This window comes from Galeopterus variegatus, unplaced genomic scaffold (genome assembly GCF_000696425.1).
Source record: "Galeopterus variegatus unplaced genomic scaffold, G_variegatus-3.0.2 Scaffold135, whole genome shotgun sequence".
Classification (NCBI taxonomy): Eukaryota; Metazoa; Chordata; class Mammalia; order Dermoptera; family Cynocephalidae; genus Galeopterus; species Galeopterus variegatus.
Genome location: NW_007726246.1, coordinates 709,238 through 731,980, shown reverse-complemented (window position 1 = coordinate 731,980; position 22,743 = coordinate 709,238). Strand labels below are relative to the sequence as shown.

Here is a 22,743-nt window from a genome sequence, read left to right as displayed (position 1 = left end):
CCTCACTTCACAGAACTAGTTGTTGAGATTAGAACTTAGGTCTCTTGACTGTTGGTCTGTTTTTTTGTTCTTGTTGATGTAGTCAAAGTTTGAGAGTATTTAAAATTGAAATCTTTGTAAAATGATCTTTCTTTGTCTATATGATGTGCTAGTATTCAAGATTTGAAGGAGAGAATTAGACAACGTACCAACTTACCACTGGGGCCAAGTATTGATACTCATGGGGAAACTTTCCTATCCCAAGAAGTGGTGGTTAATATTTTACAAGAAACCAAACAAGCCTTTGAAAGATGCCATAGGGTAAGAGTGGATGTAAAGTTATTTTATTTATATATAGTTGTGTATTTTAAGTTTTACTTTATTTATGTTAAGATATAAATCTACTCTCTGTTTAGGAACAACAATTTTTTATAATAAAAAAGATAGGATTTCTGTTTTGGAGAATAGAATTATTTTAAAATTAGGAATAAATTTTAATGTAATTTTAAATTAAAATTAGGCATATCGAATATTCTATAAGATATAAAATGAAAATACAAAAGAGAGGGTTATACCTTTTTCATAAAAAATGGAGTATCAAGGAGAAAAGGATGTTTTAAAAACACAGATATCAAAGGGAAAGAATGAAAATTTGTCTCCATTAAAATTCAGAATTTCTCTCCAGCAAACACTTTAAACAAAGTGAACAGGTAAGTGATAGCCTGAGAGAAGGTATTTATAACCAGTATCAGCAGAAGATTTTATGAAACAATAGTAGCTAATAATTTTATAGCACATAATATGTTTCAGGAACTATTCTAAGCACGTTAAGTATATATATTAACTTATTTAATCATAATAGCAACTCTGTGAGGTTGTTATTCTTATTATACAGATGAAGAAACTGAAATAGATTATCTCTTAAGCGTGCAGTTGATAGTTGGCAGTCTCAATTTTTTATATATTGATGTATATAATCTATATATTTATGTTGAGGGACAGTAAATCCATATGTTATACATATAAAAAAGAAATCAAAGAATACACATAAGCAATTTACAAAAAAAGAAAATGTAAATTACAAATACGATATTCAGTCTTACTAATAGTGAAATGAAACTTAAAATAGTAGAAATACTATCTCATTTTCATTAGTTTGTAATAAATTAAGAAGTCTGATGATACCAAGTGTTGGTAAGGAATTGGAGCCAAAGGAATTCTCACACACTGCCAGTGGAAGTGAAAATTTGTACAGTTACTTTGAAGAGTAATTTGGTGATCCCTTAGAGAAGTTCACATGTGCATGTGATATATCTAACATCATAGCACCATTGTTTGTCATGGTGAAAAACTATAAGCAAACTGAATGTCAAAAAGAGAATTGATAAAGTGGTATGGTTCATACATTAGAAAATTATACAACAATTTAAATTAGTAAACTAGAGTTACATGTATCAACATGAATACATCTCAAAAATACAGTGTTGAGTGAAAAGAGAGAGATGGAGAAAAGATGTGTTTAGTTTAATACCACTATAAAGTTTCAAAAAGTAAAACATATTTTATATTTTCAGGGATTTGCACAAATATGGGAATAATAAAAAGTTCAGAGTGTGGTTGCCTTGAAGGAGGAGTATCCAAAGGACTTTTAGCCATATTTATAATATTGTATTCTCCCTCCCCTCAAAAAAAAAAAAAGAATCTGAAGAACATGTGCAAAGGTGTTAAGATTTGACACATCTGCATGAGTGATGGGTTTCTTTGGTACAGTAATATCTCTACTTTTCTGAATGCTGGGAATGTGTTCCAATATTTTTAAAGCCTCAGATCCTTGACCATGAAGCTGTTCAAATTTTTATTTATTGTTTGAATTGTGGCAGCTCGCTCTAAATCATGATCTAGGAAGTAACAGATTTGAAATTCAGGTCAGTTCGGTGCAGTCAGATCCAACAGACATTACTATGTGTTTACTTTGTACCACCTGCCACATTAGGCATTGAGAATATAAATATGGATAAGACATGTACATTATTTTTGAATGGTGTGAAGAAAGGAGGTAGACATAGAAGAATTAGTTCAAGGTATGTACATACTGTTGGGAAACCAGAGGAAGCAACCAGTTGTGCCTGCTTAAGGAACCGGATAAGACAATTTATCAGGAAAATTTTCAAAAAGAAGGGGAGGAAAGAGGCCTGCCTGGTTTTGACAGCTAAATAAGTTGTCTTCAAGTTGATGATTCTGGCAGGCTGTTTCAGGCAGAGAGAACAGTATGCACAAAAATATATACAAAGTTCAATCATTATGAGATGCTTGAAATAAAAATGTACGTAGGGAAAATAGTAGAAGAGGAAGTTGAAAAGATAGACAAAAACTCTTTGTATATCATGCTTAGAAATTTAGACTTGACCATGTAGAGCTGATGATGGAAACTTTGAAGAATATTAAAAGGAGCAGTGTAATGAGCAGGTTGGTAGGTTTAAAAAAAAAAAAACTTTATTGAGATATAAGTGACATTCAATTAATCATATATTTAAACCGCACAATTTGTAACTGATAAATTATGTTTCCATTTGTGAAGCTATCACTGTGACCAAAATAATGAACAGATCTGTCACCTCCAAAAGTTGCCTTTTGCCCTTTGTAGTAGTCCCTTTTTGCCCCCTCCCTAACTCTGTCCTCAGGCAACCACTGATCTGCTTATGTCATTATAGATTAATTTCAAAAAAGAAAGGGACATTTGGAGCCTAAATCTTGAAAGCTAAATAGGGTGTCTTCAAGAAGACAATTTTCTAGAATTTTTAATAAATGGGATCATATAGAATATATGTTTGTTTTGTCTGGCTTCTTTCACTTAGCATAATTATTTTGAGATTCATCAATGTTACGTGTATTAATTAGTTTGTTCTTTTTTGTTACTGAGTAGTATTTCATTGCATGGTATACCACAATTCGTTTATCTATTTACTTATCGATGGATGTTTGGCTTGGTTCCAGTGTTTGGCAAATAAAGTTGCTGTGAACATTCATTCACATGTCTTTATATGGACATGTGCTTTTGTTTCTGATGGGTAAATACTTAGTAGTGATATGACCGGATCATATAATATTTCTTTTTAAGAAACTGTCAAACTGTTTTCCAAAGTTTTTTTTAACTTACATTCCCACCAGCAGTGTTTGAGAGTTCAGTTTCTCCACATGATCTTCAGCATTTGGTATGATCAGTCTTTTTAATTTTAGACACTCCAGTAGGGTGTGTAGTGACATCTTGTTATGGTTTTAGTTTTTATTTTTCTAATGAAATGATTGATGTTGAGTATCTTTTCATGTGTTTGTCATCCATATGTACTCCTTAGAGAAGTGTTTGTTCAGACCTTTGTGCATTTTTTAATCAGGTCGTCCAACTTTCTTATTTTTTAAGAATTCTGTATTCTAGTTACAATTTGTTTATCAGTTGTGTGATTTGCAAATGTTTTTTTCTTTTCAGTCTGTGGCTTGTCTTTTTATTTTCTTAGCAGTATTTCAAATGATAGAAGTTCTTAATTTTGATGAAATCCAATTTAAGACTTTTCTGTTGTGGATAGTGTTTTTGGTGTTGTATATAACAAATCTTTGCCTAACCAAAGGTCACAAAGATTTCCTCTTGTTTTCTTCTAGTAGTTTTATAGTTTGATGTTTTACATTTAGGTCTGTAATCGGTTTTGAGTTAACTTATATATATCATACAATATCTGGATCAAAGTTTATGTTTTTGCAATTAGGTATCTAATTATTTCACCATCATTTATTGAAAGGACTATCCTTTCTCTTTTGAATTGCTTTTGAACCTTTGTTAAAAATCAGTTGGTCAACATATGTGGATCTGTTTCTGGACACTTCTGTTTTATTGATCTGTTCATCTTTAAAATCTCAATACTATGCTGTCTTGATTGCTGTAACATTATAATAGATCTTGAGTCAGATAGTGTAAGTCCTCTAACATTTCCATATAAATCATTTTGAATTTTCATATGTCTTATAACAGCTTGTCAATTTCTGAAACAAGTCTAAGATTTTGATTGATATTGCATTGAATCTATAATTCTATTGGGGAAAGTTGGCATTTTTGTTACTATTGTAATGTAAATCGTATTTGTAAGTTTATTTTTAATCTATAAGCTTAACTTAGTTTTTAGTATATAGAAGTATGATTGACTTTTATATGTCGATATTGTACCCTGCAAACTAACTAAACTCACTTATTAGTTCTAATAGCTTTTTCTGTAGATTATACCAGATTTTCTGTATAGATTATCATGTTGTTTGCCCATAAGGACAGTTTTATTTATTCCTTTCCAATATAGATGCCTTTTTTTTTTTTTGTCTTTTGTCTTTTTTTTTTCCGTGTCCGGCAATGGATCGCAACCCTCAGTGTTGCCCCCGCACCGGACCGGGGACCGGCAACGGGACTGCAACCCTCGGCGTCGCTCCCGCGCCTCGCTCAGCCAGTGAGCGGGAACCGGTCTGTATGTGGGATCCGAACCCTCGGGCGGGAGCGCCGTCGCGCTTCCCAAGCGGCGCACTTATCTAGTGCGCCACCAGGCCGGCCCTAGATGCCTTTTATTTCACTCCTCTGCCTTATTTTACTGGCCAGACAATGTCGAATAGAAGTGGTGAGAGCAAACATTTTGCATTATTCATGATATCTATTTTAAGAATAAAGCATTCAGTCTTTAACCATTAAGTATTTAGATTGAGAAAATTCTTTTATTCTAGTTTGCTGAGTGTTTTTATAAGGATTACATGCTAGAATTTATAAAATACGTTCTTTTTATTCTGTTAGTATGGTGATTATATTGATTGATTTTTAAATGTTAGCCTTTTGCTCCTTTGATAAACCCCATTTAGTCATTTTATATTGTCCTGTTTACGTATTGTTGAATTGGGGTTGGATGAACTTTTGTTAAGAATTTTTACGTCTGTGCTCATGAGAGATATTAGCCTATATTTTTCTTTTCTTTTAATGTCTTTTTCTGGTTTTTGTATAATGTTGGCCTCATAGCATGAGTTGAGAAGTATTTCCACTCCCCCCTCTTCAATTTTCTGGAAGAATTGGTGTAAAATTGGTGTTCTTTCTTTCTTAAATGTTTGGAAGAATTCGCCATTGAAGTCATTTGAGCCTGCAGTTTTCTTTATGAGGATTTTTAACTGCAAATTCAACTTCTTTAATAGATACAGTTATTCAGGTTATGTCTCCTTCTTTTTAAGTGAGCTTGATAGTTTGTGTCTTTTAAGGATTTGTATGTTTCATGTAAGATGTTGAATTTATTGGAATAAAGTCATTCATGATATTTTCTTATTATTCTTTTAATGTGTGTAGAATCTGTAGTGATGTCACTTCCTTCATTCCTGACATTGGTAATTTGCAGCATCTTTCTTTGATCAACATGGCTAAAAGTTTATTAGTTTTATTGATTTTTTCTCAAAGAACCAGTTTTTGGTTTCATAAATTTTTTTTTATTGTTTTTCTGTTTTGTATTTCATCAACTTCTACTCTTTATTACTTCTTTTCTTCTACTTACTTGGGTTTCATTTGCCTTTCTCTAGTTGGAAGTAGAAACTGAGGTCATGGATTTGAGACTGTCTTCTTTTCTAATATAAGCATTTAATCATAGAAGTTTTCATCTAAGCACTGCTTTAGCTGCATACCAAAAATTTTGGTATGTCGTGTTTTGTTTTTATTCAGTTCAAAATACTTTTAAATTTCTCTTTTGATTTATTTTGACCAAAGAGTGATTTAAAATTGTGCTTAGTTTCCAAATACTTGGGGATTTGTTAGCTATCTTTCTGTTATTGATTTCTAATTTGATTCCATTGTGGTTAGAAGACATACCTTGTGTGGTGTGAATCCTTTTTAAATTTACGAAGACATATTTTAGCCCAAAATACGGTCCATCTTGGTCCATTTATGTGCACTTAATAAGAATGTATATCCTTATGTTGTTGGGTGGAGTATTCTGTAAATGTCAGTTAGGTACAGTCAGTTGTGTTGTTCAAGTCCTCTCTATCCTTAACCACTTTTCTGTGTACCTCTTCTGTGTATTATGCATGGACATTTGGATGTAAACAGGAAGAGGGTGAGAAATTGGATTTATTCTTTATGGCCTGTGAAGAAGGTAAGGGTATCTGTTGAGCATCAGTGAGCAAAGGAGGAGGGTGAGGATGTAGAGAGAGAGACTGATGAGGGGTAAAGCTTGGGGCAGTCATTAAAAGGACTAGGAATGGAGTTGAATAATACCAAATCAGTATTTATAACCAGTGGGGTTTAAAGTGGGTTATGGAATTCTTCATCATCTCCCAGTTTTATACATATGATAGTAAGTATTACCCTGAGAGGGTACATGAATGGAGACTATAAATAGGTTTGACAAAGGCAAAAATCAACTTAGAATATAGAGAATAATATATAATATAATATGTAATATAATATATGATACATAATATATAATATAATACATAATATGTAGAATAATATAGAAAACATAAGAATTTGAGAGTAATTTTCTAACTTTTTGTGAGGGATTTCATTTTCTTGGCCTCAACAACTAATAATTCTTTACTAAGTAGTTTGTGGGTAGCAGTAGCATCAAAATGAACATTGTGAGCTTACAGTGTGCCAAATACTGTGCTAAAAAAACTTTACATTTATTTTTCTATTTTATTCTCACCTCAAGGCTAAAATGTACTATTAATATTATTACCATCTTACAAATGAAGAAATTGAGACTTGATGGGGTTAAGTAACATCTCAAATTTCAGTCAGTGAGGAAATGATAAAGCTAGGATTTGAGCCTGACATATTTTATAGTGCATTTATTGATTTCTCCATCTTGACTCCCTGATGAAATAAAGAATCCTTTTTTGTTTTGAGTTTTACTGGAATAGCCCTTGTTCAGTCAGTGGCTCTCAAACCTCTTTGACCATGACTCACAATTAGAAATGCATTTTACGTGGTAGCCTAGTATCCACATGTATTATATATATATATATGTGTATACATGTGTGTTTGTACAGGTTGTATGTGCATTATTTCATGAAAGTATACTTGGATTCTGCTAATGAATTGCAGTTCAAGTTTGAAAAACTTTACTCTCAGCCAGGGGAGTTACAGATAAATATGGAACACTGTTGTTGTTTGTGGGAGGGATGTGAATTATCATTTTGATACCTGAAATACAATGTCTTATATAAGATTGATTGTTAAAAAAAAAATGTTTTTTTTAATAGGTAGACTTGAGGAGTCATGATATTTGTTTTTTTTCTTTATAGCTCTCTGATCCTTCTGATTTACCAAGGAATGCCTTTAGAATTTTTACCATTCTTGTGGAATTTTTATGTATTGAGCATATTGATTATGCTTTAGAAACAGGACTTGCTGGTAAGTATATTTGTGTTATACTTTGTGTTAAATTCTGCTTGATTAAACTATATGCATAATGTTGTTTTATATATAATCATCTCTATATGTCGAATTCAGTTAATTGCAGTGAATTTTGAGCTTCTGTAATGCATCGATTTGCCAGGTGCTGAAAGCTGTAGAAAGACAGAGCTCTGTCCTTGTTCATATCCAATAGAGTAGGATAATAAGTTACATTAAGTTAGTACAATATATGGCAGAATATATTACAGTGCTGTAAAAGTTATAAAATGTCAAGGAGCAGAAATGGTGAGAACAGGAGGAGGGAGGGAGGTGTCGGTGATGGGCCATAATAATCATATACAGTGTATATTGACAAAATAAAAAAAAAATAAAAAAAATTAAAAAAAAGAAATGGTGAGAACAGGAGGAGGGAGGGAGGTGTCGGTGATGGGCCATAATAATCATATACAGTGTATATTGACAAAATAAAAAAAAAATAAAAAAAATTAAAAAAAAGAAATGGTGAGAACAATCTTGGTTGGGGAATTAAGGTTTAGAAAGGAAAATATTTAAAAATAAGCCTGCAAAGGAATATATTCCTATTAAAATTTGCTTTTGCTTTTGTTCTTTTGGGCTTACTAGTTAGTGTTAATAGTATAATAATGACCTCTTTCCTGAATTCCATTTTCACTAATCCTGTTGTCCATCTGACTTCACCTGTTCAGTGGGCATCTCAAACTTAATTAAATGAAACTCTTTATCCTTCCCCTAAATCTGTTCCTCTCCCATTCTCCTCCACGTACTTAAGACATTACTATATACCACTTGCTCAAGACCTAAGCCCAGGAGTTGCCTTAATTCTTCCTTTGCATCAACTCTCATAGCCACTTCATTAGCAAATCCTGTCAATATACTTTCAAACATCACTCAAAATCATCTACTTTTGTATATCTCCGCTAATGCCACCCTATTTTAAACACTATCATCTCTTGTCGGATGGTAAACTGGTCTCTCTGTTGTTTATCCTTGCCTCTCCTAATTACTGACTTCACGTAACAGTCAGTTTAATTATTATTTCCTTCTTTAAGACCCTTTAGTGGCTTCCTGTTACTCTGAGAGGGGGAAAAAACAAATTCTTTACAAAAGCATGACTTTTGATCTTGCTTCTTCTGTATTCATTCACATCTCGTATTGCATTTCCCCTCACTGCCCCAGTCACTCTGGCCTTCATTCTTTTTCCTTACGTAAGCTCTTTGCATTTGGTGTTTCCCCATCCCCCAAATCCCTTTCCTTCAGCTCTTTTCATGGCTGACTTTTCAACCTTCTGATCTCAAATAAGGTATTGCTTTCTCAGAGAGGCCCTTGCTGATCACCCTAGCTAAAGTAGCCCTCCTGTCCCAGCCCAGTTACTCATTATCATTGAATTAACTTTTTTTAAATAGCAGTTGTCACAATGAAATTTTTATCCATTAATGTCTGCTTCCACCCACCAGAATTCATTCATTTAACACATACTTATTAAGTGCCTACTCCTGCAACCATGGAGTTTACCTTGTGGAAAAGATAGACAAGTGATTAGGAAGTGCAATAAAGAAAAATAAAACTGGGTAAGGGATAGAGAGTAGTAATGGGGAGGTAGGGGATAGGATTTGGAACAGAAGGCTTTTTTTGAAAGAGTGGTCAGGGAAGGCCTCTCTCAGGAAACATGAACCAGAGAGCTTAATGAAAGGAAAGAGTAAATATTTGGCGAAAGAGTGTTTCAGGTAGAGAGAATAGCATGTAAGTTCTTCTGAATAGGAATCTTACCTGTTTTATTCATAGTTACTCTCTAGCATCTAGAAAGTACATATCATAGTAGGTGCTCAGGAAATTTTTTATAGTATTGTTCCATAAAGTTTCTAACATTGAACCAAAATTAGCTATAATTCAATCACCTTGGCTTAACTGTGATTATTAATAATTTTTTTTACATTGTTACTCTCATGATGCAGTAAGCACTTTTAAACTTCATGACAGCAGACCCTTAACGTCAAGTACTTGCTTGCCATTTACAAGTGAATTAATGTGGTAATTTGTATTGGGATAATAATACCTAATGATTTGAAGATTAAAGAAGATAATGAATAAAAAATAACAGGAATTTGAATCTATGATATGAAGTGTTTGTTATTTAGCTAGTATGGAAAACTAGCATCTTTATTTTAATAGCAGTATTCTCAATTTAGAAAGGCTTAGGAAATTTCCTTGTAGGATGGAAAAATTCCTTTATTCATAAGTATTTTCCATGCAGCTATTTAGTTAGACTCACTGCTATTATTTCTAATGATTGCATAAAATTTTGTCATACACCTAAGGTTACTATACCCTGTGATTAGACATCTTGTATCTTTTCAGGTTTCTAGTAATATAAATAATGCTGCAATGAACATTGTAGACCTTAAAGTATTTTCCTTATTTTGAATTATTTTCTTTGGATAAAATCCCAGAAGTAAAATTACCAAATCAAAGTGTGCTTTTTAAAATATATATAAAACATATATGTATGTACACACACACAAATATATATAAAATACACGCACACATTTGAGGGAACTTTAAAAAATTTGTGGAGAAATAGAACTAAAACATAATATAAATATTTCCATGAACATTTTGAAGACCTTCATATATATACTTTTAATTTAATACACAATTTTTTTATTTTTTCATTTTGATACAAACTGTTTTCCTAAGGAGTTTTCCCCCACCGATTTATATTGCTACTGGCCTGTGTGCATGTACCAGTTCTTCTGTACAAATATTACTATTTCCTAAAAATTTTAATAAAACATAAACCAATGTTACCTTAATTTTCATGTCTTTCATTAATAGCAAATATTAATATTTTCTACATGTGTATTGATTTTATTTTTTCTCTTGTGTTGGAGTCTTTAGTTTTCTTATCTATTGGTATTATTGTCTTTTCTGGGGGAAGAGCATCTTTGTTTTCCATTTTAAAACTTTGAAAAAATGATTATCCTATAAAGAATTCTAGATATTAAGCTTGTATTTTCTGAGCTAGGAATATTTTTCTTAGATTCTTTTTTAAGCTTTATTTGATTTATTATTGACATGTAATAATTGTACATATTTATGGTCGGGTACAAGGTGATATTTCAATGTGTGTGTATATTGTGTAATGATCAAATCAGAGTAATTAGCATATCCATCACTTTAAACATTTATCATTTCTTTGGTGATAATTTTCAAAATCTTCTCTTCTACCTACCTTGAAATATACATTATATTATTATAAACTATTGTCACCCTACTGTGGAATTTCACCACCAGAACTTATTCTTCCTGTCTAACTGTAACTTTGTACCCATTAACCAGCCTCTATCACCTACCCTCCCCAGCCTGTGATAACCACTGTTCTACTCTCTACTTCTGTGAGATCAACTTTTTTAGATTCCGCATTTGTCTTTCTGTGCCTGCCTTATTTCACTTAACATAATGTCCTCCAGGTTCATTCATATTGTGCAAATAACAGGATTTCATTCTGTTTTATGGCGGAATAGTATTTCATTGTGCATATATACCACATTTCTTAGTTTCTCATGTCTTTTAGTTTTGGTTAGAAGCTAACATCTAGAGCTAAAGGGGGACTTTAGAATTTACAAAAAGCAGGAGACTGAAATCCGCAGAGGTCCGCTGACTTTTTGGGTGTCAGAATGTTGAGTGGCTTGATTACCCTGCTGAAAATCAGAAATTTACTCTGTAGATAATGAGGAGATTCTGAATATTTTTGAGGAAATTATGGAGAGCATGGTGAGTGAAATACATAAGTTAAGGCACATTATTACTATGGCAGCAGTATAGGATAAAAGACAAAGAGACTTGAACTAGGAAGACTAATAAGAAAATTATTTTAACTGTTATTGTAGATAAAGAGGCCTGGTTATAAGGAAAATGATGGAAGTGTATTCGTGGCACACGTGAATCATTGGGCATCAGAGAGTTGGGAAAGGGAAAGTGAAGGTAGAGTCCAAGATGGTTTGTTTATTGGTTTTTCAGTTTATCTAAGCAATCATGAAGACTAAGTAGATGGTGAGAATTTGGGCATAAAAATAACTTCAGATGAATTGTGTTAAGATATTGACAAGCTTAATTTCACTCTTCTGTCCACAAAAATCATTGCTGATTTATTAATACAGCATTTTCTTTTATTCATGTTGTGTATAGAAAACCACATTATTTTTTCTGTTCCCAAGATGAATTTCTTCAACGATGATTCTAACATATATATGCCTTCCAATTTTAGGAATTCCTTCTTCAGATTCTAGGAATGCAAATCTCTATTTTTTGGATGTTGTACAGCAGGCCAATACTATTTTTCATCTTTTTGACAAGCAGTTTAATGATCACCTTATGCCACTAATAAGGTTAGTCAAATTGTGTCTGAGTTTCATTATATTTCAAAGAATTTTATAATATTCTACATGTATTTTTATTAAGTTTTAAAAGTAATGCGTGTTTGTGAAAAAGTCAAACAGGACAGAAGGTGTAAAATAAAAAGTAAAAGTTCTTTTCCTTCTTCCTTGCCTTCCTATTTTCTCTTCCTACTGTGTTACTAATTTTGGTGTATTTGAAAAGAGTTGATCTGTCGTAAACATGAATCTGATGTGAAAGAGGACCTCCAGCTTAGCAAATTTGACATCCTTTAAAAGATCCAACAGGCACTGTCCACTTGTATCTATTTGTTATAATATAAACACATAGAAAAACTTTTAGGAGATTAATAGGACATTTTGATGAGTCATTAAGGTTTGGTTTATATCTTTATATCAATTTATGTGAACTTTAAAGCATATGAGAATTAAATAAGGTAGTGTATACAAGACTACTTAAAAACATTTGTGGAAAAATAGAATTAAAAGACAATACAGATCTTTCTGTGAACTTTTGAAATCCCCTTGTATGTGAACATGCTGTAAAAAATTAACTGCTTAGCACTATTATTGGCGAGAAAAAATATTCATATAAAAGATAAAATTTTAGACATTTTGTTATAAACATTGATATGCCAAGATTAGTCTCAAAGATAAAGATGACTTGTGATCCCTGAATCACACTTTGAAAAATGCTGTTATGCCACATAGCAGAGAATTCATACAGTTATTAGGGAGGCGTATCCCTTAATATTTTGGGTATTTTTGACATTTTGGTAACATTCAGAAGGCAGATATTATTGTCAGGTTTTTTTAAATTTAGGAAAACCAAATACAACTGGTAGGCTGTTAGCCTCCAAATTTTAGTTAGTATGATTTACTATATTCTTAAGACTCTGGTGACTTTTCTTACTGTCATACCAGATATTTAGTTACAAAGGAAACCAAATAATTCCAGAATTTCAAAGTTTTAAATATTCTGAAGAGTTGTCTCGTTAGAAATCAGAATAAGATATTTAAATCTTCCTCTTTTTTCCCTTTTAACAGGTTAATTGTTTTTAGTGTAACTATTATAATGAATTGGGCACAGCAAATCCTAAATAGTTTACTACTTATGTGCTTCTTAGATTCATGAGCAAATTAAACTAATGTATGTGTGTGTATGTATGTATTTATAATGCACGTAATATACACATGCATATGAAAAACTTTTAGAAATTATAAGGCTATTAATGTGATTTTTTTTTTCCCTTTTAAATATAAAATAGCTCTTCTCCTAAGTTATCTGAATGCCTTCAGAAGAAAAAAGAAATAATTGAACAGATGGAGATGAAATTGGATACTGGCATTGACAGGCAAGTTACTGGTTTTATTTTTTCTTTTGCATTGTTTTAATTGACTGTTGTAGCAGTATGAAAAAAGTTTTTAGAGAAGAAAAACCTCTGTCTTAATACCACCATCTTGCTATAACATATGATTTTATATTTACATATTACTTTTATCCTTATTAGAATGTTATTTTTATTAGATCCCCAAGCTTTTTTTTCTAGAAGTCAGTATGTTTAGATTTACTTTTAAACCAGATTCATTTACAAACCTTTTTTTGTAAGCCCCCATCTTCCACACACTCCTAAACTAGAGACTTCATAAAAACTGGTGTGTAACATAAAGGATTATATTTTCATTTAGATTGTTAAGGCTCATGTATGAAATATTTTAAATAAATGTATTAATTCTTTAAAGGTAAATTCTGTTAAGTGAGTGCAAAAAACTTTTGTAATATTTACTAGTTAATTACCTGTTCATGATATAGAGTAGTGGGTCTCCATCATCCATTTTTGAGATATCAGTGGGCTTATGTTTATTGATGATGATAATAGCTTCCATTTATCAGGCATTTGCTGTGTGCCAGGCACAATTCAAGGACCTTTACCTCATGTATTAGGTAGGAATTACTATCATTTGTGTATTATTTCATGTATTAGGTAGGAACTACTATTTTCATTTTACAAATGAGGAAATGGAGGCTTAAAAAAATTAAATAATCTGTTCAAGATCATACAGTTAGTGGTGGTAGAGCTGGGACTTTAATTCTAAAGCCCATGCTACTAAGGTTTAGGTATATCTTTTTATTTGCTGTAATTCTACTTTCTCATCTACTCAAGAAAGCATATTCGAATCCAAGTTAGTGATAGTGCTATTAAAAAGGTAATCTAGAATCTACTCTAATTTATGAAAGAGTAAATAATTTTTACTACTAATAAGTAACAAATTACTCACAACTAACCTCCGAATTGATCTTTGTACTAATACTGAGAACTACCATACAGTATGTGATAATAAGGGGAAAAAAAATAAAATAGAAAAATAAAACTGGAAAAAATAAGGATATTATAGAATTAATTACTCAAACTACTAGTTTATTGAAGAATAGGTTTAAAAGAATCCTAAAAACTGGTCTCTCCTTTTGTTTTTTCCAGTTTTATCAAGGTGTAACTGACAAATAAAAATTGAATATATTTAAGGTATACAGTATGATGTTTTGATATATGTCTACATTGTGAAATGATTACCACAAAAAGAGCCAATTAACATTTCCATCACCTCATGTAGTTACCATTTTTTTCTCTTGTAGTAAGAACACTTAAGATCTACTCTCAGCAAATTTCAAGTATACATTATTAACTATAGTATTATTAAGTATAGTAACCATACTATATGGTTTCAACTATACATTATTAACTATACTAACCATACTGCATGTTAGATCTCCAGAACTTACTCAGCCTGAATAACTGACACTTTGTACCCTTTGGCCAACATCTGCCTATATTTATTCCCCATATAAGTGAGATCATGCAGTATTTGTCTTTCTGTGCCTGGCTTATTTCACTCAACATAATGTCCTCCAAATTCATCTAGGTTGTCACAAATGGCAAGATTTCCATCTTTTTAAGGCTCAGTATTCCATTGTATAAATATACCATACATTTTTGTTACCCATTTATTCTTAAACAGGTACTTAGGTTGATTCTGTATGTTGGCTATTTTGAGTAATACTGCATTGAACATGGGAGTGTAGATATATTTGGGCTAATGATTTCATTTCCTTTGGATATATACCCAGAAATGGGATTGCTGGGTCATATAGTAGCTCTATTTGTAATTTTTTGAGGAATCTCCATACTGTTTTCTATAATGGCTATACCAATTTACATTCGCATCAACAGTGTACAAGTATTCCCTTTTCTCCACACCCTCACCAACACTTGTCTCTTTTCTTTTTGACAATAACCATCCTAACAGGTGTGAGATGATATCTCATTATGTTTTTGATTTGCATTTCCCTTATGACTAGTGATGTTGAGCACCTTTTCATATACCTATTGGCCATTAGTAAATAGTCTTTTGAGAAATGTCTATTCAGGTTCTTCTCCTTTTTTGTGATTGTTTTTGCTATTGAGTTCCTTATATATTTTGGATATTAACCCCGTATCAGGTGTATGGTTTGCAAATATTTTCTCCCATCCCTTAGGTTATCTCATCATTCTGTTGGTGGTTTCCTTTGCTGTGCAGAAACTCTTTAGTTTTATGCAGTCTCACTTTTCTACTTTGTGTTTGTTGCCTGTGCTTTTGGGGCCGTGACCAAACAGTCATTGCCAAACCAATGTCAAGAAGCTTTTTTCTGTATTTTCTTCTAGTAGTTTTACAGTTTTAGGTCTCATGTTAAAATCTTTAATCCTTTTTGAGTTGAGTTTTTATATATGGTGACAGATAAGGGTCCAGTTTCATTTTTCTGCATGTGGATATTCAGTTTTCCCAACACCATTTATTGAAGAGACTGTCTTTTCCCCATGTGTGTTCTTTGCACTCTTGTGGAAAATTCATTGACCATAAATGCATGGATTTATTTATTGGTCTGTTCTGGGCTCCCTATTTTATTCCATTCGTCTGTATGTCTGTTTTAATGCCAATGCCATTCTATTTTAATTACTATTCTATTTTACATTCTATTTTAATTAGTTTGTAATTTATTTTGAAATCAGGAGGTATGATGTCTCTAGTTTTATTCTCCATGCTCAAGATGGCTTTATTTCATATGAATTTTAGGATGGCTTTTTCTATTTCTGTGAAAAATGCCATTGGAACTTTGATAGGGAATGCATCAGATCTATAGATTGCTTTAGATATTATGGACATTATTAATTCTTCCCATCCATGAAAGTAGGATGTGTTTCCATCTATTTATGCCTTCTTTAATTTCTTTCAGAAATATTTTATAGTTTTAGTGTACAAGTCTTTTACTTCCTTGGGTATGTTAAATCGTAACTATTTTATTCTTTTTGATGCTATTGTTTTTTTTTTGTTTTTTTTTTTTTGTCTTTTGTCTTTTTCCGTGTCCAGCACAGGATCGCAACCCTCAGCGTTGCCCCCGTACTGGACCGGGGACCGGCAACAGGATCGCAACCCTCAGCGTTGCCCCCGTACTGGACCGGGGACCGGCAACAGGATCGCAACCCTCAGCGTTGCCCCCGTACTGGACCGGGGACCGGCAACAGGATCGCAACCCTCAGCGTTGCCCCCGTACTGGACCGGGGACCGGCAACGGGATTGCAACCCTCGGTGTTGCTCCCGCGCCTCGCTCAGCCAGTGAGCGGGAACCGGTCTGTATGTGGGATCCGAACCCTCGGGCGGGAGCGCCGCCGCGCTTCCCAAGCGGCGCACCATCCAGTGCGCCACCGGGCTGGCCCCTTTGATGCTATTGTTAATGGGATTGTTTTCTTAATTTCTTTTTCAGGTAGTTTGTTGTTAGTGTATAGAGACACACTGATTTTGTATCCTGTACTGAATTCACGTAATAGTTCCAACAATTTTTTGATGGAGTCTGTAGGGTTTTCTATATGTAAAATCATGTCATCTTCAAACAAAGACAATTTTACTTCTTTCTTTCCAATTTCGATGTCTTTTTTTTTTCCTTGCCTAAATTCTCTGGCTAGGACTTCTAGTACTATTTGAATAGAAATGATGAGAGTGGAGATCCTGTTCTTATTCCTGATCTTAGAGGAAAAGCTTTCAGCTTTTTACTGTTGAGTGTGCTGTTAGCTGTAAGCTTGTCATATATGGCCTTTATTATATTGAGGTACATTCCTTACACAATTAATTTATTGAGAGTTTTTATCATGAAAGGATATTGAATTTTGCCAAATGCTTTTTCTGCATCTCTTTTCTGATCATATGATTTTCATTCTTCATTTTGTTAATGTGGAGTATCACGTTTATTGATTTGTGTCTGTTGAACCATCCTTCCTCCCCAGGGTAAATCCTGCTTGATCATGGTTTATGATCCTTTTAATGTACTATTTAATTCAATTTGCTAGTATTTTTCTTTCTTTTTTTTTTTTTATGATTTTTACATCTATGTTTATCACGGTTATTATCCTGTAGTTTTCTTGTCCTGTAGTGCCTTTGTTGGGCTTTGGTATTATAGCAATGCTGGCCTCATAAAATGAGTTTGGAAGTGTTCCCACTTCTTTCATTTTTTTGGAAGAGTTCAAAAAGGATTGGTGTTAACTCTTTTCTAAGAAGAGTCCACTAGTGAAGGCATCTGGTCCTGGGCTTTCTTTGCTGGGAGGTTTCTGATGGCTGATTAATTTTCCTTACTTGTTACTGATCTGTTTAGATTTTCTATTTCTTCATCATTGAGTTTCGGTAGATTGAGTGTTTCTAGGAGTTTACCCATTTCTTCTGATTATTCGATTTGTTGATGTGTAGTCTCCCTTTGTTTTTAGTCAGACCGTATGAAATTATACATACATAGAACTTCCTTTAATATCATTATAATGCATATTATATATGTTATAAGTACCACTTTTAAGAAATGTGTGTTTCCCTAACCTAAATCCTTCACATTAACTTGTTTCTTCTTGCTTTGCCTCAGAATATCTGAAAATCATTTGGGGGAGCTGGGGAATTAAACTTTCAAAAGTATATGAAATATATATTTCCTAGTGTCTCTTTATAAATTAGATAATTTCTTTTCATCTTCCCATGTAAACCTTAGTCTCTAAATCTTTGCATTAGTCAGTACCTAGAAGGCACAGTGGTCTGTGGAGGTCTCTTGAGTGTGACCTTCTAATTCTCCTATACCTATGTAACCTGGGGCTAAGAGGTGGGCTCACCATTCACTTACATCCTTGCTGATATTTTCAGACCAGACATATTGAGATATATTCATCTGTTAGGCTAAAACTCCTTTGCCTTTGAAACTCACATCTTTCTTTTCTTATTGCTGTCATTACTCAGTCTTTTATGTCAGTCCCCTGCGTTTATTGAGGATTTGGGCATCTGACAATTTTTTTTTAACTTTTAGTCTTAGGTTATTTCCATGTCCGTGTGTGTGACCCATTCATTTTCTTAATTATCTCCACTTTAGCGATCTACTCCTATGCCCTATCATTGATAACAAAAATCTGGAACCTAAGTGTCCTACTCTCTGCCTGCAATCTCCTATTTTTTCAACTCCTTAATTCTCCATAAACCTGTTTATGCCCTCAGCAGAACCTCTATCTCTTAATCTCCTCATCTTACGCCAATCTATTATCCTTTTCCTAGCTTGGCTTTGTTCATTATTGTGCTTAAATTGCTCATTCCATCTCTTGAATTACTCCCTTGTAATTACCTTAAAATTCATTTCCTTCAATTACAACTGTCTTATAGACCCTAAACTCTGGATCAGTGTAGTCTCTTTTATTCCTGTAACTGGGTGGTTGATTGCTGTTGGAGAATGACACATGATTCATATATTGGTACCATTACAAATCCATGCCCTCATTTCTCAGCTGGATCTTTAGTACCACTTGTTCATCCTCCTGTTTGTCCTTAGATTGTGAGACTCATGTTTCTCCTACCCACTCTTCCAAACCTTGGCCATTCTTCTTAAGCCATCTATCCTCCCACCTTTCTAAACATTCTGTTTATATAGTTTTGCCTTTGGAGATCCTTAGTTGTTAAGGAAATAAGTTAGTGACAGACTTCTAAGATCTTTAAGATTTCCTTAAATGAAGTATTGGGCAAAGAATCTTTGCCCTCTGTTTTGAGCAGGAAGATAATAAAAGCAAGAACTCTTTGATATCAAGACCTAGAATTTACTTTTTCTAAAATCTAAAGTTTACCAAAGCAAGATAGTTTTATGGTGATATGAAACTATATAATTTTAATTTAATTTAGTATAAATAATATAAATGAAAGTAAACATAGACTAAACTAAATCATTCAAATATGTTATGTTCTCAATTCTCTAGGACGTTAAATTGTATGATTGGACAGATGAAGCATATCTTGGCTGCAGAACAAAAGAAAACAGATTTTAAGCCAGAAGATGAAAACAATGTTTTGATTCAATATACTAATGTGAGTAAAATCATTCAATTTGCTAGTAAGAATATCTGCTTTGTTAATACAGTACTTCGTTTACATTCTCATTGGTGTATCTTATTATGCCCCAAGTTTTTTGGAGATTAATGAGAAACTATATTTTTTCCTTAGCTAAGCTGATGTACATTTCTATATAATAAGTATAGAAAAATTTTTACAGGCCTGTGTAAAAGTCTGTGCTTATGTACGAAAACAAGTAGAGAAGATTAAAAATTCCATGGATGGGAAGAATGTGGATACAGTTTTGATGGAACTTGGAGTACGTTTCCATCGACTTATTTATGAGCATCTTCAACAGTATTCCTACAGTTGTATGGGCGGCATGTTAGCAATCTGTGATGTAGCTGAATATAGGAAGTGTGCCAAAGACTTTAAGGTTTGTATACACATATATCAAACTTGTAAATAGGCTTAGGAATGTAAGTCAAGCCATTAAAAATCTGTATTGACTTACAGTGATTCGTAAAAAGTTTACAGCTTTTGTTGATATTGTAGTGAGATGGATCTAACGCATCCTGAAAAGTGTTGTTCCAATCATATTTTCAATATTAACACATTTTTGCTTCATGTTTTATTTTATTTGGTTATATTTCAGTTCTGCAGTTCAATTGGCCTTATTGACATCCATGACTAATGCTGAATATGTCATACATATTCAGAAGTCATTTTCCCCTATAGTTTAAATTAAGAAAAGTGCTATAGTAATGATAACTATTTCTAGTCCACTAAAGTATAAATGGTTGTTACTATTGAAGAAAACTACATAATATGAATCTTTTCAAAAGATTATAGATGATTCATGTAACTACTGAAATCTTTGGGTTTTAATGCTTTAGGAGCTTTAAAAAATTCTTATATTGCACTCCTCCCACACTAGTAAGTCCTGACTGATAGTCTGTAGGTGATAATTTACAAACTAATTATAAAACTGGAAATTGTTTCAATGTAATTTTTTTCCTTCTCTCAATTCAGATTCCAATGGTATTACATCTTTTTGATACTTTGCATGCACTTTGCAATCTTCTGGTAGTTGCCCCAGATAACTTAAAGCAAGTCTGCTCAGGAGAACAACTTGCTAATCTGGACAAGAACATACTTCATTCCTTCGTACAACTTCGTGCTGACTATAGATCTTCCCGCCTTGCTCGACACTTCAGCTGAAGTTGAATTTACAAAGGAAATGTGTTGTACTTCAGCAGGCCTTGGTTGATAGAAAGCACAGGAGATTCCTTATGACACAGCCAACATTTTACAGAAAAATGACTTTTTGGAAGAAAACAGCAGCCATACTTACCCTTGAGATTTTATTTGGAATTTGTATACCACTAGTTGTATTTTGCTTCCACCCCCAAGGTGAATTTTAATTCCATTCTTGTCCTTATAAATTTCTAATTCTGTAAAACTACATGTCACTTTTCATTTTGGAAAATGTTGATGTCAGAAGGCAAATGAAATGTTACCAACATTCTGGTTCTTGTTCTTTAACGTATTCCATTTAAAAATTTTACTATCCCGTTTTGCATTAATAATGGGTGAAATACAGCAAAACTGTATTTATTATTCATTAATTTTTAATGACCCTTTCAGCACTGGTAATTATTAATCAAGTTATTTTATTTTAGGTTTTGCTAAAGAATTTCTTGCCTCTTTCAGAAGGTGACATTTAAGCATTATTTCTGTGGTTGGTTGATTGGATTTTTTCCTGAGGTACAACAATAATACTGTTCCAAGAAAAATGTTATAAACTAAACTAAAATAATGAAATGTCTTATATAGATATTAGGAGTGGATCAGAATACATCTGCTTTCTGGGTAAAACTTAAAGTTTACTATTTCTTATTTGATAAATAGGTTTTCAGCCAATTCTAGCAAGAAATTAATAAAACTACCTTATTTTATATTTCACTTAAGATAAGGTAGAGGACCTTAATAAAGGACCATATTTATTCACTATTTTAATATTATAAGGGAAGTAAAAAATGAGGTATAGTCCAAATGGTGCATATGAGAAATATTGACAATATTTAGCAACAAAGCAGTCCTTTAAGATTTCTATCTTAATGTTAAACTTGAATACGATAGGATGGCTAAACATGCAGGTAGAGTTCTATCTTAAGAGGAATTGGGAATTGATGGATAACATTATGTATTCTGAGTTTAGAGATAAGCTTTTTTGCAAAGACTGGTTGCTTTTCATATCTATGGCTTCTGTCATTGTCGTTTTTCGAGGCATTTCTGAAGTTAACTTGGATATAGTTAATTGAATTGGCTTAATATGATGACATAGTAAATCACATACAAAATTTTAAACATTAAGTGAAAATTTAGAAAGGCCGTTATTTTGTAAACCCTATAAACTTGTTCTGTGAGAATGCGTTCTAAATTATATGTAGTGTTTCAGCTTCCAAATGTTGTTTATAGTCTTCTAAGAATAGAAAAACTTTAATGTTCAATTCATTCTTGACATTTTTTAATATAGGCTTTTGGCCTAATTTTGGAAAACTGCTTTTCTTTTGACAATGATTTTGAATGGTCGTCAACTTTACTAAACCTTTCAGGTCCAGAGCTAGCTACTGTTTAAGTTACTATTGACTGAATTTTCTTCATTTTCTGTTTAGCCCAGTGTTATCAAGGTAAGCAAGGGTTTTGAAGTATGCCAACTTTTGTCAAAGCATTTTAGAACATTGTGGCAGTTTTAGAAGGCTGTCTAGTTTTCTATTCCTTAGCCAAGGGAGAGCCAGAACAGGTTTTCAACACTAGAGAAAGTCATATGCTTGTACTGTTGCCATTTTAGAAAGCTCTGATGTGAATTCAAATTATACCTCTGTTACTTAAAGCCAACAATTTTAAGGCAGTAGTTTTACTGGCCATTTGAACTCTTTGTACAGTGTCAATTTGTAAAAAAAAAAGAAAAAAATCTCAAATAAAACATGAGATAACATTTTAAGACTTCCAAATCAGAGGAGCTTCCAATTATTTTGTTTGGATTAATTTTTAAAAGATAAAGCATCGCTTAGATATTTTGTTAATTATTATTTCTATGCTTGAGTTTTGTGCAATATTTTCCATTATGTCCATTGACAGGGCAGTGACAAAGAAAACTCATAAGTGAATACTTAATTTAAATGTGTTAACATTGATGCTCAATAAAAAAATTCTCTGCAATTGCTTTTTTTAAAAAAAAAATTTTACTCTATTTTTACATCTTAAAGATATCCATACTGAATTCTATAAATGATTTTTTACTTAAAATGTATAAATGTTCCTTACTTTTCATATTTGCCTATGTAACCAAGATTAGAAATTTAGCCTAAAAATATGGTTTTTCTCTAAGGAAGAAAAAAAAAGTGTGTGAGGCAGTACACATTTTTTGTATTCTGACTTTTAAAGTATTTTTCATATTTATAGCCACTGCAAAATTTTTCCCAAAGTTTATGGCTCAAAAGAGATGATCGTAAGTAAAATGTTTTTCATATGCATATGGTAAAATTTTAGGTAGAAATA

The 22,743-nt window shown here is 32.5% G+C and overlaps 1 protein-coding gene across 1 annotated transcript in view; it reads left to right on the top strand.

The window, feature by feature from the left end:
* The window catches only part of EXOC5 (exocyst complex component 5), a 66,109-nt gene extending 43,705 nt beyond the window's left edge, over positions 1-22,404 (top strand). The window contains exons 12-18 of the mRNA XM_008589241.1: positions 153-300; positions 7,285-7,393; positions 11,679-11,799; positions 13,074-13,160; positions 19,107-19,215; positions 19,400-19,615; positions 20,212-22,404. Coding sequence (XP_008587463.1) covers positions 153-300; positions 7,285-7,393; positions 11,679-11,799; positions 13,074-13,160; positions 19,107-19,215; positions 19,400-19,615; positions 20,212-20,400 — 979 coding nt within the window. The 3' untranslated portion in view covers positions 20,401-22,404. The remainder of the gene's footprint in view (positions 1-152; positions 301-7,284; positions 7,394-11,678; positions 11,800-13,073; positions 13,161-19,106; positions 19,216-19,399; positions 19,616-20,211) is intronic.
* The last annotated feature ends 339 nt before the right edge of the window (positions 22,405-22,743 follow it).